This window comes from Pelophylax lessonae (assembly GCF_965119305.1).
Source record: "Pelophylax lessonae genome assembly, chromosome: 4".
NCBI classification, from domain to species: Eukaryota; Metazoa; Chordata; class Amphibia; order Anura; family Ranidae; genus Pelophylax; species Pelophylax lessonae.
This window is the reverse complement of record NC_138771.1, coordinates 355,292,643-355,309,799: the sequence shown is the minus strand read 5'-3', so window position 1 is coordinate 355,309,799 and position 17,157 is coordinate 355,292,643. Positions and strand designations below refer to the sequence as shown.

The 17,157-nt window shown below is 44.3% G+C and overlaps 1 protein-coding gene across 1 annotated transcript; it reads left to right on the top strand.

The window, feature by feature from the left end:
- Positions 1-3,071: 3,071 nt before the first annotated feature.
- On the top strand, positions 3,072-17,108 carry GDF9 (growth differentiation factor 9). The gene is made up of 2 exons (XM_082256906.1): positions 3,072-3,253; positions 16,109-17,108. The coding sequence occupies exons 1-2, from the start codon at positions 3,121-3,123 to the stop codon at positions 17,017-17,019; spliced, it is 1,044 nt and encodes a 347-aa protein (XP_082113032.1). The 5' UTR covers positions 3,072-3,120; the 3' UTR covers positions 17,020-17,108.
- The last annotated feature ends 49 nt before the right edge of the window (positions 17,109-17,157 follow it).

The window sequence follows — 17,157 nt, the reverse complement described above, 5'->3', positions numbered from 1 at the left end:
CCAGAGTGCCCCCTTTCAATGCACAGAGACCAGTGTGTCCCCTTTCAATGCAGAATGACCAGCGTGCCCCCATTCAATGCAGAGAGACCAGTGTGCCCCCATTCAATGGAGAATGACCAGCGTGCCCCCTTTCAATGCAGAGAAACCAGCATGCCCCCTTTCATTGCAGAGAGACCAGCGTGCCCCCTTTCAATGCAGAATGATCAGCGTGCCCCCTTTCATTGCAGAGAGACCAGCGTGCCCCCTTTCAATGCAGAATGACCAGCATGCCCCCTTTCATTGCAGAGAGACCAGTGTGCCCCCATTCAATGGAGAATGACCAGCGTGCCCCCTTTCATTGCAGAGAGACCAGCGTGCCCCCTTTCAATGCAGAGAGACCAGCGAGCCCTCGTTCAATGCAGAATGACCAGCATGCCCCCTTTCAATGCAGAATGACCAGCGTGCCCCCTTTCAATGCAGAATGACCAGCGTGCCCCCTTTCAATGCAGAATGACCAACATACCCCCTTTCAATGCAGAGAGACCAGCGTGCCATGCCCCCTTTCAATGCACAGAGACCAGTGTGCCCCCTTTCAATGCAGAATGACCAGCGTGCCCCCTTTCAATGCAGAGAGACCAGCGTGCCCCCATTCAATGCAGAGAGACCAGCGTGCCCCAATTCAATGCTGAGAGACCAGCGTGCCCCCTTTCAATGCAGAGTGACCAGCGTGCCACCTTTCAATGCAGAGTGACCAGCATGCCCCCTTTCAATGCAGAATGACCAGCGTGCCCCCTTTCAATGCAGAATGACCAGCGTGCCCCCTTTCAATGCAGAGAGACCAGCGTGCCCCCTTTCATTGCTGAATGACCAGCATGCCCCCTTTCAATGCAGAATGACCAGCGTGCCCCCTTTCAATGCAGAATGACCAGCATGCCCCCATTCAATGCAGAGAGACCAGTGTGCCCCCATTCAATGGAGAATGACCAGCGTGCCCCCTTTCAATGCAGAGAAACCAGCGTGCCCCCTTTCATTGCAGAGAGACCAGCGTGCCCCCTCTCATTGCAGAGAGACCAGCGTGCCCCCTTTCAATGCAGAATGATCAGCGTGCCCCCTTTCAATGCAGAATGACCAGCGTGCCCCCTTTCATTGCAGAGAGACCAGCTTGCCCCCTTTCAATGCAGAATGACCAGCATGCTCCCTTTCATTGCAGAGAGACCATCGTGCCCCCTTTCATTGCAGAGAGACCAGCGTGCCCCCTTTCATTGCAGAGAGACCAGCGTGCCCCCTTTCAATGCAGAGAGACCAGCGAGCCCTCGTTCAATGCAGAATGACCAGCGTGCCCCCTTTCAATGCAGAATGGCCAGCGTGCCCCCTTTCAATGCAGAATGACCAGCGTGCCCCCTTTCAATGCAGAGAGATCATCGTGCCCCCTTTCAATGCAGAGAGACTTACCTGCATCGGCGGCTTCTCCTCAGTTCCCCGCGTCTCCTCGAGTCCTCCTGCCTCCTCCTCGGCCAATGGCAATCTGTTCGCCTTTCAGCCAATCAGGAAGCGGGTCTCGGACCCGCTTCCTGATTGGCCAGGAGGAGGATCCGTGTGACAATAGCGAATTTTCATTCGCTATTGTCACACAATGGGTGGGCTCAGGGCGCACTGCTCTGCTCCCCAGGTCCACCCTTTTTTGAAGCCTATTAGAGCCTCTGGCTCTAATCAGGTGATTAAAAAAAAAAAAAAAACCCACTTTGTGACAGCGCCAGGCTGCTGACTCACTCGCTGCTAAACTGACTGAGCAGTGAGGAGAGGCGGTATAGGCGGGGCTTGGCTTGCAACGCCACCCCACCCTACACCAATGGACAGGTGAGGCACAGTCCAGCCCCGCCCCGACCCGCCATTTTCAGCCATAGGGCGGCTGCGCTGGACATCTCCCAGCCTAAAGATGGAGGCAGCCGCAGACAGTGTGTGAACTGTGTATGTCAGAGTCAGACAGATAGAGTGACACTGCGGATGCGCCCCCCCCCAGATGTTGCGCCCGGTGTGGCCGCCCCCCCCCTGCACCCCCCACGCTACGCCACTGCTTCTGCTCAAGCCACCTAGGTGGCCCGAGCGGAAGTAGGAGTAGGCACCTGTCAAAACTAGGTACCCGCTCGCCCCAGGGGGCCAGGAGTCCTTAAAGCGGAAGTTCCACTTTTGGGTGGAACTCCGCTTTAAGTACTGAAATAAACAAACGTTTTAATGACATTCTAATTTTTTGAGATCCAGCTTTATACTTTTCTTCCTTTCTATCTGTTAATCTGCTGGGAATGCAAGGGGAAGATGTAGCTGGAGTTGTAGCTCACACAGAGTTATGGACACCCAGTGTGACAGCACTGATGGACCTAGTGCGGTCACATGGCTTGAGTTACTAGCCTAGAAGTACTTGTATTTTCTTTGACTCCAGAGCAGAAGGTGAGTAAAGGAAAGGTAAGTGTACCCCTGCTTAGAACGTGGGGGTTAAAGCAAACCTGAACAGGTAAAGCAAATGTTTGCAAGAAAATATACGGTATATTCAATTAATATACATTTATGTTAAAATTAATTTTCATTTCTATCGTACATAGCAGCTGATTTATTAAAACTGGATGAACAGGAAAAAAACAAGATTTGGGTTGTTTACCATGTCAACTGATCACAACTTTTTAACTTTTACATATAATGGAATATTAAACCTAACTGCTAACAACTCCACTTTCCTCTCTAACTTTTCTTAGCTATTAATGACTCATTATCCTGCTTTACTTGGGTATCAGCTTTCCTAACTTTTCTACTTCTACGCAGTGATGAAATAGTTAATACCACCAGTGGTGAAAAGCAGGTGAAACTAATTTAAGGAAGTATGTGTCAGAGCCAGCTTGCCTGGAGCTCTCTGTGATCTGACATGGAGGGATTTGGATAGCTAAGCTTACTCTCCTTCAAGGAATGGCTGTGACACTTTTTGTGTGCTTCTGCTATTGTACCTGGCTGGCCTACTCCTCTGCAGGCGGTTCAAGACTGGTATATGACAGCCAAGCCTATAGTCTGCTACCACCCTTGCTCAAGGAGCTGTCTGAGCGCCCAGACTGGAAGGAAGGAACACCAGGCCCTCAACTAGTAGCCATCAAGTACATGAAAAGGCTGTATAAAATGCTGGCCACCAAAGAAGGAATTCCCAGGGCCCATAAGAGCACAGAATATAATACGGTCCGTCTATTTACACCAAGAACTGAGTGCAAAGTGGGACCAAGAGAAGAGATAAAAAGTCAGTATCAAAAGTGGTAACAATCCACACCTTTTCCTAGTAGCTCTTTTAGCAAATGACTTAAAAATATTTGTACTTTTACGTTAAAGCACAAAAAAATATAAAATTTTTAATATTTTCAAGTGTATGCCATAAGGCAATTCTAAACACAATATATTGGCACTGTATTGCAGTAGACTAAAGCTGGATACACACTATACAACTTTTGTTGTTTTATTTAGATAGATAGATAGATATATAATTTTTTTTTTTTTTTTTTATTTTTTTTTTTTTAATTTCAACTGTTTTGTAAGGGCCTGCCTGACTGCATACAAATTGAAAGTGTTTAGGTTTGACCTCCTATTATATGGTTTTGGAGAATCTAATTGTATTGTGTGTATCCAGCTTAAAAGATGGTAGATTGCCCTGAGTTCCTGCACTGTTTTATAATACTAGTTATAAAATGACCAATTGTATTAAACACTTACCACCATTTTTCATTTCCTGGTGCTAATCCCTAGCTGCATTTGTATACTGCCATGTTGGCGCCAGGAAAATTGTCTTAATACTGTAATTTTCCTTTTCTTTCCTGGTGCCAATCCATGACTACATACATGTAGTAGTGTGCTGCCATGTTGGCGTTTAGAAAATAGTATTTGTGCTTGGGCATTAACCTCTTCATAACAAGACCTATTTTTAGCCTTTAGAAGTAGAGCGATTCAGAGTAAATACCTAAAGACCCATGCAGATTGTCGGCCGAAAAGATTCGGCCGACGGCCGATTTTCGGCTTGTTAGTATGATGCTGCCGACAGCGCACTTTCGGCCGAACAGAATCTGTCGTGCAAGCATTAAAATTTTTGTATGCCGACACCAGAACGGCCGATTGTTCGCCATTCAGTACAGAATTCGGCCGACAGACAGCAGATTTGCAAGACTGGGCATGCTCAGAAAAGAAAAAAGTCCAGGAAAGTTAACCATCACATGATATCACTTCTGCAGTCGGCTGTTGTTGGCGGACAAAATTCGTGTGCAGTCTTTTGCACTTTTCAGCGGACACGACAGACACGACCTTGTCCTTTTATTCATTGTTAAGCCACTGTCAAGAAAAAAGCATGCAGCCAGTGAAGTCGTACTATATCTGATGTACACATACTTGACATGGGTCAATACTTAACCATGTAGTGAAGGTAGGAGAAGCATGGCACCTCCTAATGTTACTGACTTTTTTTTTTTTTTTTTTTCAGCTCCTATATTGCTATCCTACCAAATTATTTTTTCTTGCTCAATTGTTTTTGAGAAAAAGTGGAGAAACTACCCCGTGGCAACTTTTTCAGAATGAACACCAAATTCCATTTTATGTTAAAAGTGAACTATAAACTTTTTAGACACAAAAGATCAAGTTCGTGTAAATAGTAATTTAAACATGTGTAATAGTTGACATGGACCAGCTGCTATGTTGCTGATTTCATTTGCAGGGTTTTTCTTTTCCTGTTTGTGCACTGCTGCCCTATCTTCATTAATTCTACCAGACAAACTTTGATTAAAAACAATTTTTGTTCTGTAGTCTCATATAATGTGAAACACCCACAAGGCTTCTAGTAGCCAGAGACCATGTGACTAAAACTGGCCATAGAAGGAGCGTGTTTTGTTTTTTTTTTTTTTTTTCCTTGAACCACAGGTCAGTTTTAATGGGGGAATCCCTCCTGTGGAGCCACTGTGTTCTCCCAGTCGGGGAAGTTGCCCTCGCTGGGAAAACACAGGGAATACTGTTAGTCAGTGACGGCCCGTCCAATTGGGGATGCAGGGGCGCCGCCCCCCTATCCATGCATCCGGCCCCCTAATCTACATGCAGGGCACCGGATGCATGGGTTCCAATAGGGTCTTTTTTTTTTTTTTTTTTGACGCGCATGATTAGAGCCAGAGGCTCTTATAGGCTTCAAAAAGGGTGGGCTTGGGGTGCAGAGCACTGCGCCCTGAGCCCACCCAGTTGTATGACAATAGCAAATGAATAGTCGCTATTATCACACTGATTCTCCTCCCAGCCAATCAGGAAGCGGGTCGTGAGACCCCTTTTCCTGATTGGCTAAAAAGAGAAGCGATTTTACTGGCCTTTTGCCAGGAAGAGGGAGGAAACGCACGGCCGGAGGAGGTAAGAATGCTTGCTGTCCGGCCGGCTATTCCGCTGGGGAAGGGGGGTGGCATATTGGCTGGCCATCTGTCCCGCTGTGGGGAGGGTGGCGTATTGGCTGACCATCCGTCCCGCTGGGGGAGGGTGGCGTACTCGCTGGCCATCCGTCCCGCTGGGGGGGGGTGGTGGTGAATTTGCCGCCCCCCCAAATTATCATGCACCAGCCGCCACTGCTGTTAGCGGTTATAAAAGTCGCTAGCAATAATCGCTTGAAAAATCTGACAGGCTGCTTGTACCCAAGCTGATCAATCAATTTGGTTATTCAGCCTGCCCATACATGGTTTGAGTCTTGGCCAGTCCCTGCTGAACCAGTCAAGATTTCAACAGCCTATGGCCGGCTTTAGGGGCAGTTTACATCTTTGTGGTGCATTTTAGGTTTGTTACCATTGAAATCTATAGAGCAGCAGAATGTTTTTTTTTTTTTAACAACTTAAGGACCAAGCTTATTTCTGACACATGTTTACAAGTTAAAAATCCAGTGTTTTTTGCTAGGAAAAATTACTTGGAACCCTCAAACTTTTTATACATCTCATTGCAGCACTCAATAAACCGTATTAGTCCAGTGTACTTTAAAAATAAAATATATACAATGGTGAAAATCCCGGTGTAAAAGTGCAATCAATTGTGAACGTGATCCTCCACCTTATGGATAAAATGCACACTCACCGGAGCTAGTTGCTGTCTAAATTATAGGATAGCAATAGCGTAAGTAGATATGGGTATCTTGATGCCTGGAAGTCCTGAAGACCGAGCCAGTCACCGTAAGGATTCTCCTGATATGTAAATGTAACCTCAATTTAATAGTGTAACGATCCAAATAACGAGGAGATACTCAGTGTAGTATTTAATATAAAATGAATTTAATAAAATATGTAGCAATGAACATAAAATAAACATTGACCATGTACAGTGTGATAATGAAAAGCAAGGGCTAATTTTTAGAGTGGTGGCTTTTTGCTGTATGTTGACTGTTACACTGCTACTTATTATTTTACCTCTGAACCTTGCTTTTCATTATCACACTGTACATGGTCAGTGTTTATTTTATGTTCATTGTTACCATAGGCGTGCGCACAGGGTGTGCCGGGTGTGCCTGGGCACACCCTAATCACCTAGGGCACATTAGCATTATCGCTCTGTTTGCCAGTGAGGAGATGGGAAAGATCTCCCTCGGACCTGCTCTGCCATAAGAGAAGTGCCACACACTTCTATTTCACTTTACCAGCAGGGAGAGTAATGTACCGGGGCCATATACATGTAGGCAAACACATGCATGTGTATTTAAACTTTGGGGTGCACACCCTAATGCAATAGGCTGCGCACACCTATGATTGTTACATATTATTAAATTTTTATATTAAATTCTACACTATGAGTATCTCCTTGTTTGGATCGATAAGCTATTAATCCAGGTTACATCTACATATGAGGAGAATCCTTACGGTGACTGGCTCAGTCTTCAGGACTTCCAGGCATCAAGATACCCACATCTACTTACGCTATTGCTATCCTATAATTTAGACAGCAACTAGCTCCGGTGAGTGTGCATTTTATCCATAAGGTGGAGGATCCCGTTCACGATTGATTCAGAATTTTGTGCTTTTACACCGGGACTTTTCACCATTGTATATATTTTATTTTTAACCACTTACCGCATAGTAACGTACCGATACGTCGGTACACTTTGCGGGTTTATACCGGGATGATGCCTCTAGTTAGAGGCATCATCCCGGTACCGTGGTTTGAAGCCGACGGTCGGCTTTCCGTCGGTAACGACCGATGAGGCTCGGGAGCCGCTCGATCGTTACCCGGGGGCGCGGGAGGGGACGTCCCGTCCCCCCCCCCCCTCCCGCCACCTTCCGTGGCTTTGCCCGGGGCTCCCGTCCCACCGGGAGCCCCGAGCACCCAGCCGGCACGTCCGCCGGCTGGATGGAGTCCCGATGAATGCCGGAAACGGCATCGATCGGGGCTCCGATGACGTAACCCGGAGGCGGCGTCCATGACGTCACTTCGGGTTACTGTGCTGCAAAAGGCGGCAAATTTAAAAAAACGGGTGTATGCAAAAATGCCGTTTTCGGCGTTTTGCATACAGGCAAGTGTAGTGGAGGGTCTTTTAGACCCCCGATCCCTCCATAAAGTGTACCTGTCACACATATTGCTGTCACAAGGGATGTTTACATTGCTTGTGACAGCAATAAAAGTGATCAGATTTTTTTTTTTTTTAAAAAAAACCTGTAATAAAGTTTAAAAAAAATAAAAAATAAATAGGAAAAAAAAAAAAAAATTTGCCGTCACCATTGGCTCGCGCACAAAAAAAATCGTATACGCAAGTCGAGCCGCGAATGAAATCGCTGTTCAAACCCCACATGTGAGGTATCACCGCGATCGCCAGAGCGTGTGCAATAATTTTAAAAAAAGAGCTACACTCTACCTCTAAACTGGTAACCGTTAAATAAATTTAAAGTGTCGCAGATTGAGATCTCTATTGACCGTAGTTTGTCGCCATCCCACGGGGGGGCGCAATTTTAAACCGTAACATATTGGGTATCTATTTACTCGGCGTGACATCATCTTTCACAATATACAAAAAAATGGGCTAACTTTACTGTTTAGTATTTTTTAAATGCAGTGAAATGTGATTTTTCAATTTTTTTCCAAAAAAATGGCGTTTTAAAGACCGCTGCGCAAATACCGCTTGACAAAAAGTTTTGCAATGACCGCATTTTATTCTCCAGAGTCTTTGCTAAAAAAATATACATAATGTTTGGGGGTTCTAAGTAGTTTTCTAGGAAAAAATACTGGTTTTAACTTGTAAACAAAAAGTGTCCGAAATAGGGCTGGGGCTTAAGTGGTTAAAGTACACTGAACTAATATTGTTTGAGCGCTGCTATCTTCTTTTACTTATGTTCATGGGTGTATGTATATTCTACAGTATTTTTGCTAGAAGCTTTAAATCCACAATTTTATATTATACTCTTGAGAGCGCTGACATATGTGTGTGTGTATATGTGTGTAATATATAATATTAGCAAAGACTCTGGAGAATAAAATGACCGTTGTTGCAATATTTTTTGTCCCTCGGTATTTGCGCAGCGGTCTTTCAAACGCAATTTTTTTGGGGAAAAAAATTTCACTGAATTTAAAAAATACTAAACAGTAAAGTTAGCCCAATTTTTTTGTATATTGAGAAAGACGTCACGCCGAGTAAATAGATGCCGAACGTGTTGCGGTTTAAAATTGCACACACAATTGTGGAATGGTGACAAACTACAGTACTTAAAAAATCTCCATAGGCGAAGCTTTAAAAATTAACGGTGACCGGTTTAGAGGTGGAGAAGGTCTTTTTCTAGCATGTTGCTCCTGCTCTGACGATCGTGTCGATACTTCACATGTGTGATTTGAACACCGTTTTCATTTGCGGGCGCGACTGATGTATGCATTTTTTCTTGGTGCGCGAGCTCACAGGGACGAGGCGTTTTTAAAAAAAAAACAGTTTTTTAAAAAAAAAATATATTAAAAAAAAAAAAAATCTGATTCCTTTTATTGCTGTCACAAGGAATGTAAACATTCCTCGTGACAGTGATAAGCAGTGACAGGTCCTCTTTATGGAGGGATCTGGGGTTTAAAGGACCCTAAAACCCCTCCACTGCACTTCAAAGTATTGTAAACGCCGAATTCGGCATTTTTCAATACTGACTTTTTTCTTTCCCAAATTGGTGCCATTGGCAGCCAAGTAAACCAGAAGTGGCGTCGCTTCCGGATTACATGATCGGAGAACCGTTCAAAGCTGAATCGGGCTTCGTTCAGGACTCCAACCAGCCGGTGGACGTGCCAGCTGGTTGCTTGGTTCTCCTGGTGGGATGGGAGACCCGGGCAGAGTTGCGGAAGGCGGCAGGATAATGGCCAGGCAGCTGCTGAGCCACCAGAAAGCCCACCACCGGTTCTGTAAATAATGGTACTGGGTTAATGACGGCAGCTGCTGGCATCATCCCGGTACAAGCACTTCTTCTTCAAGCCGACGTACGGGTACATCTGTTTGCGAGAAGTGGTTGAAGTGCACATAGTTGAACAGGGCCAATTTAGGGACTCGGTAACCGGATCTTTTTTTATTTATGGTAAGAGGTGTGTGTGTGTGGTGGTTTTTTTTTTTTTTTTCCTAATATACCCAGTAGAAATGGGTCCATTCACTTTTGAATGATTAGGGATTCAATTTTCAGCAAAACGCTTGACACGTGTTTTGGTGCTACTCCTCCTGAATAGGACCCCAAAACGTGGTGCGTTTTTTTTTTTTTCCCCTCTCTCCCTGACAGGTGTAAAATTGCGTCTGGCTAAAAGACAGAATTTGGTCCATGAACCTCTTTGACGTGACATGTGGAAGTATGTGTGATTCGTGCTTTAAAAATTGCGAGCAGAAACCCATGTACCTGTTATGCTCTATGTGAACAGGGTTTAAATAATGCACTCATCTTCCATGCTCATTTATGTAAAGTTTGATTAAGCCCACTTTAAATTGGAATGAAAGGCACTATACTAACTCTTAACAGTCCGAAGTAAAGGGGGGGGGGGGGTCTCGGCATCTTCTCCATAAGTACCAGTCTTCGGGGTGACCTAACACATGCGCATGTGCAGTAGCCAGTCATCCTAGCACACAGGGACTATGCCGGTGATGTAAGCAGAGCTAAGATCAGTTTACATGCAGCAAAAAACTGAGCATGCAGGTAGGTGTAATCTTGGTGTGGAAGAGGCATTGCAGGTGTCTTTTACCATAACTAGCCTGCTCAAGTTTTTGTAAAATGCCTTCAGTTCTGCTTAACTCCTTAAAGGGAAACTCTAGTCAAAAAATAAATTTTTCCTATTAATAGTATGTTAAATATCTTTGATCGTTTTTGAAATAGCTGCTTGTCTGGCTTAGAAAGTCTTATCTTAACTAGACAGTCAGCTTCTTCCTCTTCACAGACAACGCTATCTCCCTTTATCTGAATTTGCTACGCTGTCTTTTGCTTCCTGAAAAGGTTGTCAGTCTAAAACAGGCATGCCTAGACTTGTCCAACCCTCCCATCTTTCACAGAACATGATCTCCTCCTCCTGTCTTAATTACCTTGTTTAGTCTAGCAGCTTTTCCTGGAAGAGTGGAGTGGGGTGGTTCACGTGACCGGCGCAATATATGAAAGAAATAAGGCACAAAGGAACTTTTTTGAAAGTTTTTAGAAGGGTAGATTCATTTAGATTCATTTATATTGCTCATTACATGTTAGTAATGAGTTTAAGGCTCTGTTTACACTAGTGTGGCTTGTCATGTGACTTTGGACACCTAAAGTCGCATGGCAAGTCACAGGCCATTGATTTCAATGGCACCTGTTCCCATCTATGCCACTTTGAAAATCAGCAACTTTGAAAAGGTGCCTGCACTACTTTGATGCAACTTTAATCCAGAGGGTGTTAAATTGGATCAAAGCTGCGGTGTCTCACTCTAAATCGCACAACCTTGAGTTGCACTAATGGAAACATAGCCACTAGGCTAGAGTGCGACTTTACACTCTCTGGTTTAAAGTTGCATCAAAGTAGTGCAGATACGTTTTCAAGGTCGCTGATTTCCAAAGTTGCATAGATGGGAACGGGTTCCATTGAAATTTATAGGCTGTGACTTGTCATACGACTTTGTGTGTCCTAAGCACACTAGTGGAAACTGAGCTTTAGTCTGTTTCCACTGTTGCGATTTAGAGTGCATCTTTGATCCAACTTTACACTCTCTGGATCAAAGTTGCATCAAAGTTATGCAGGTACCTTTTCAAAGTTGCATAGATGGGAACGAGTGGGCTGTCACTTGTCATGTGACTGTGTCCAAAGTTGCATGACAAGTCGCACCAGTGGAAATGTAGACTTATGCTGGCCATACACTATACGAAAAAATTGTTCAAACTCCTTTTTAAAAAACTAACACTCGGCCATGAGAGCTAATGCCATTATGTAATGACCGATAAATCGTTCAATGGACATCCGTTTTTGTTTGTTTTTTCACATATGCCTAGTGCAAACAGTTTGGATGAGAAACACATTAACCTTTCAATTTATCATTTGTTCGGCAAAAATTTTCCAAACTTGTCCATTATTACGGCTCAAAAATGTCACAACCGAGTACAGATTTGTGCCCATTACCTGGCTGAAAAACGAAAGAACTCTCCAAATGACCAAATTTCAGTCTATTTTTTTTCTTGTAGTGTATGGCCAGCATTAATGTGGATGCCTGTACTATGATTATTGTAGACTATGAGCTGAGACCCGTGAGCACTTCCAGCTACACTGACACTCTCCTCCGTGTCCTGTGTAGATGGGTCTTTTATTAATTTTCTCATGAATTAGGATGTTCAATGCATCCTTATTGATAGAACACTGGGCGAGAACCTATGATCAGCCCTTCCCATTCTGTATACGCCCACTGGCTACACAAGAACAGTGCCCCTCCCTGGAAGTGATGTCACTAGCTTTCAGTAACCACACCCACTTGCTGCTCTTGGACTCAGAAGGAAGAGAAATTAAAGTCATGTGACAGCACCGAATACTGCAAAATACAGGTGGAAAAACTGGGATTTTTTCATTTTGACACGAGGATGAACTTAGCTTACATTAATGATTGCAGGGGAGAATTTAAGGTATTAGGCTGTACTTCCGCTTTAAGGCAGGGGTCTTAAACTGGCGTCCCTCCAGCTGTTGCAAAGCTACAAGTCCCATCATGCTTCTGCCTATGGGAGTCATGCTTGTAACTGTCAGCCTTGCAATGACTCATGGGAATTGTAGTTCTGCAACAGCTTGAGGGCCACCAGTTTGAGACCCCTGCCTTAAGGGCTAAAGCCTGGATGCCCAGGCCAAATTTAGCAGCATTGGCATGCGTTGGTTAACTTCACTATGACTCTTATTGTCATACTTAAATAGAATAGCTTTTTTTTTTTTTTTTTTTTTCCATGTTAAAACATGCATTTATTCCATTTCATTTTGGTTTTACCTTCAACTACACTGCTGAAAAAAAATAAAGGAACGCTTTGTAATCAGAGTATAGCATAAAGTCAATAAAACTCCTGGGATATTGATCTGGTCAGGTAAGTAGCAGAGGGGTTGTTAATCAGTTTCAGCTGCTTTGGTGTTTATTAAATTACCAGGTGCACTAGATTGGCAACAATGAGATGACCTCCAAAACAGGAATGGTTTTACAGGTGGAGGCCACATACGTTTTTTTCCCCGCTCATCTTTTCTGACTGCTTTTCACTAGTTCTGCATTTGGTTAGGGTCAATGTCGATGCTGGCATCGTGAGGCGATACCTGGGCCCTATAGAGGTTTCACAGGCAGTCTAACTCCATTAATACGTGCCATTGCCAGAAGGCTTGCTGTGTTCCCCAGTACAGTCTCAAGAGCATTGAGGAGATTCCAGGAGACCTACAGTTCCACTAGGAGAGCAGGGCAGGGCATAGAAGGTCCTTAACCCATCAGCAGGACTGGTATCCGCTACTTTGTGCAAGAAGGAACAGGATGAGCACTGCCAGAGCCCTACAAAATTACCTCCAGCAGGCCTCTAGTGTGAATGTCTCTGACCAAACAATCAAACAGACTTCATGAGGAGGGCCTGAGTGGGACTCTGTGCTCACTGCCCAGCACCATGGAGCTTGATTAGCATTTGCTAGTGAACACCAGAATTGGCAGGTTTGCCACTGGTGCCCTGTGCTTTTTAAAGATAAGAGCAGGTTCACCCTGAGCCAGTGGCGTAGCGTGGGTTGTCAGCGCCCGGGGCAAGGCAAGTAATTTGCGCCCCCTAACCTGCGGACTTTTAGTACTCCCAGAGTCCCTTCCTACAATAGTACTGACCAGCCTGATTCCTATACTGACCTACCAGTCCACTACGCTAACATACCCGATTCCTGTACTGGCCACTACATTGACCTACCTGTCCCCGACACTGACCCTTACAATGACCTACCTGATTCCTACCTGACCACTACACTGCCCACTACACTACACTGCCCACTACACTGCCCACTACACAGAGGACACCACCGCGTCATCGAGCCCTTACAGGGGGCGGGTCGGGGAGGATTGTGAGAGCTTAGAGGAGGCGGGACGGAGGCACATGCAGGGCTGACTTGGAAGACGGCGAGGCGGGCTCCAGAAGTAAGGCGGGGCTCTGCCACTGGCCAGCCCCGCTGCCGCACATGACAATGTTGGCCCAATCACAGGGAGCCGACCGGCCATCGTTTAGCCTGAAGGTGACGGCGGCTGAAGTGACACGCTAGGAAGAATTTTTAAGGTTTGCTAGAGTGACACTGGCGTGGGATGCGCCCCCCCAAATGTTGCGCCCGGTGCGGCTGGCCCCCCCTGCACCCCCCACGCTACGCCACTGCCCTGAGCACATGTGACAGACGTTAAAGGGTCTGGAGAAGCTGAGGAGAATGCTGCCTGTAACATCGTTCAGCATGGTGGTGGGTCAGTGATGGTCTGGGGAGGCATATCCATGGAGGGATGCACAGAACTCTACAGGCTAGACAATGGCACCCTTACTGCCATTAGGTATCGGGATGAAATCCTTGGATCCATTGTCAGACCCTACTTTGGTGCAGTGGGTTCTGGGTTTCTCCTGGTGCGTGGCAAAGCCTGGAGGATGAAGAAATTGATACCATTGAATGGCCCCCATTCTTTCCTGACCTAAATCCAATAGATCACCACTGGAACATTGTTTTGGTCCATCCAACGCCACCAGGTTGCACCTCAGCCTGTTCAGGAGCTCAGTGATGCCCTGGTCCAGATCTAGGAGAAAATACCCCAGATCACCATCCGTCATCTCATTAGGAGCATGCCCTGACATTGTCAGGAATGTATACCAGCACTAATGGGGCCATACAAACTACTGAGTACCATTTTGAGTTGCTGCAATGAAATTTCAGCAAAATGGACTAGACTCCTGCATCATTTTTTCACTTTGATTTTTGGGGTGTCTTTGAATTCAGCCCTCTGTAGGTTGATAATTGTAATTTCCATTAACCAATGTGGCATCCTTTCAATCCCAACACATTACCCAGTCCGTATCCATATAGATATCCAGCATGATCTTTTTCCCTGTTGAGATCTGATGTGTTTTAAAAGTGTCCCTTTCATTTTTTCGAGCAGTGTATGTAGTGCAAGGGTCTGCCTTGTTTTTGGTAAATCTGATAGAAAACTATACAAGGAAATTGTATAATGTAAATGTAGAATGTACAGCCAGCCCAAGTCTAGCTCTGAAACGTTACTGAGCTGTTCTGTCCCTTCCCTCACCCACATTTTTTTTTTTTTTTTTTAGACCATGTGCAGAAAAGTGTCTTCCCATGGCTGGGAGGGCTGATGATGTTTTTTGAGAAATCAGTTCAGTTAAGAAGATGTTGGTTAACTGCAATTTATTACATTTTTGCTCTTGGGTCTAAAAATATTTTAACCACTACATCTGATTGGGTCTTAAGCCAGACAAAGCAGCCAGGTTCCAAGCAGTTTTTTTTTTTTTCTATATGCTTGTTCCAGGTCAGTGATGAGGGTAACTAATGCCTCGTACACACGCATCGATTATTGGCTGGGAATTTTCGGCTAACGTCCGATCTGCCGATTTTCGGCTTGTTAGTATGATGCTTTCGACTACGACTTTTCGGCCGAAAAAAATCTGGTGTGCAGGCTATAAAATTTTTGTTGACAGTCAACACAACGGCCAATTTTCCGTCAGTCAGTACAGATTTCGGCAGGGAAAAATCTGATGAGCAAGACTGGGCATGCTCAGAGAAGAAAAAACACACGGAAAGTAAACCAGCACATGACATCACTTCTGAAGTTGATTTTTGTTGGGCGAGAAAATTCGTGTGCAGTCTAGGCACATTCCAACCAACAAAACACCACTCTGGACAAAAGTCGGACGATCGGTCGGCCGATAATCGTTGCGTGTGTACGAGGCATAAGTCAGAGAGGTTAGCTTTTCAGTTAGCAATTCATGTTCTTGTATTTATCTAAGCTTTTCTTCTTTTTCTTTTTTCTTTTTTCTTTTTTTCTTTTTTCTTTTCTTTTTTTTCTTTTTTCTTTCTTTTTCTTTTTCTTTTTTTTTTTCTTTCTTTTTTTTCTTTTTTTTCTTTTTTCTTTTTTCTTTTTTTTTTCTTTCTTTTTTTTCTTTTTTTTCTTTTCTTTCTTTTTCTTCTTTTTTTTTTCTTTTTTTTCTTTTCTTTTTTTTTTTCTTTTTTTCTTTTTTTCTTTTTTTCTTTTCCTCATTACGGCCCATTCGCATTGCCCGCACACTAAATGCTCCATTTAGCATGGGGGCAGCTGTCAGTATTTGGCCGCACTGAGCTGTGTGAGGGGGTTGTGTGATGTTTCAGTGCTTTACTTTCCTTCGTGGCTTCATGTGTCTACTTGACAGCATGCCTACCTGTGCGCTGAGGTAAAATGTAGCCTCTGGGCTGCATTAGTGCGAATGGTTGTTTTCTTTGTGCCCTAGTGATGACTGGCATTTATCCAGTGCAGAAAATCACCAGTCACTGCACTATGTGTGAATGAACCCTTAATCTTATGTGTACACGTTAGAAATGAACATCTTTATTTCCAATTGAGTGCCTATAGAAACCTTTGTACCTACACATTATGCGATTTGGTAATTTGAAATGCTAATTGTGCCACCTTTTCTGCCCTTAATAGATTTGAAAACCCTGGACTTGATGTTCAATATTGACAGTGTCTCTACATTGGAGCAACATCTTCGCTCTGTCTTGGTTTATTCTGTAAGTAAGCAATATTCCTCTTCAAATCTCTCCTGCACCTGTAGCCTGGAGTTTGTGGATCAAGAAACTGCAAGCCCAGCCTGTCCTAGACTTCTCTATACATCTGAATTTCAACTGCAGAGAAAGCAAAGGTGGATTGAGATTGACGTAACCTCTTTTCTTCAACCGTTTGTTTCAAATCGGCAAAACATTCACCTGTTATTTAATTTGACATGTATGAGGAACAAGGTTCACTACAGTTTTGGAATAGGGGAATCCCGAAGAAAAGCAAGATCTCCATGTTTGCTTCTTTATTTAAATGACACCAGAAGTTTGGCATACCACTGGAAAAAGCTGCACCTAGGTCCTCCCAGTTGGCATCAGAGAGGGCAAGTAATTCCCGATCTCAGTGATTTAGCTGAAAACCTCCAAATGCAAAAAGTCCCTCGTCAACGAAGAGATCAAGACACAGAATTGAGCAGTCCAATTGCATTTAATTTCAGTGAGCTAGCCAAACAATTTGTGTATCATCAAAATGAGTGTGAGCTTCATCGATTTCGACTCAGTTTCAGCCAACTGAACTGGGACAAATGGATCTTGGTACCAAATCGATATAGCCCAGATTACTGCAAAGGAGTATGTCCTAGGGTTGTTGGCCACAGGTATGGTTCTCCGGTACATACTATGGTTCAAAATATAATCTATGAAAAACTGGACTCTTTTATACCGCGGCCTTCTTGCGTTCCATCTGAATACCGACCCATGAGTGTGCTCATTGTTGAACCTGATAAATCTATAGCATATAAAGAGTATCAAGATATGATTGCAACCAAATGTACCTGCCGTTAGACTTTCTTTGCATAATCTTGATCTGTGTGAACAGCCATAAGCAGTCTATGCAACCAGGTTTTTGGTGACCATAATGGTAGCAAAGTTTAATGACATGGAACTATAGAATTCCATCCACACACATCCAAAAGCTGGTAT

What these genes read in the sequence shown, in the direction of transcription:
- GDF9 (XM_082256906.1), top strand. Translation starts at nt 3,121, where the DNA reads ATGAAAAGGCTGTATAAAATGCTGGCCACCAAAGAAGGAATTCCCAGG. An exon ending in ACCAAGAGAAGAGATAAAAA is followed by an intron (nt 3,254 to 16,108) that starts GTCAGTATCAAA and finishes TGCCCTTAATAG; the next exon opens with ATTTGAAAACCCTGGACTTG.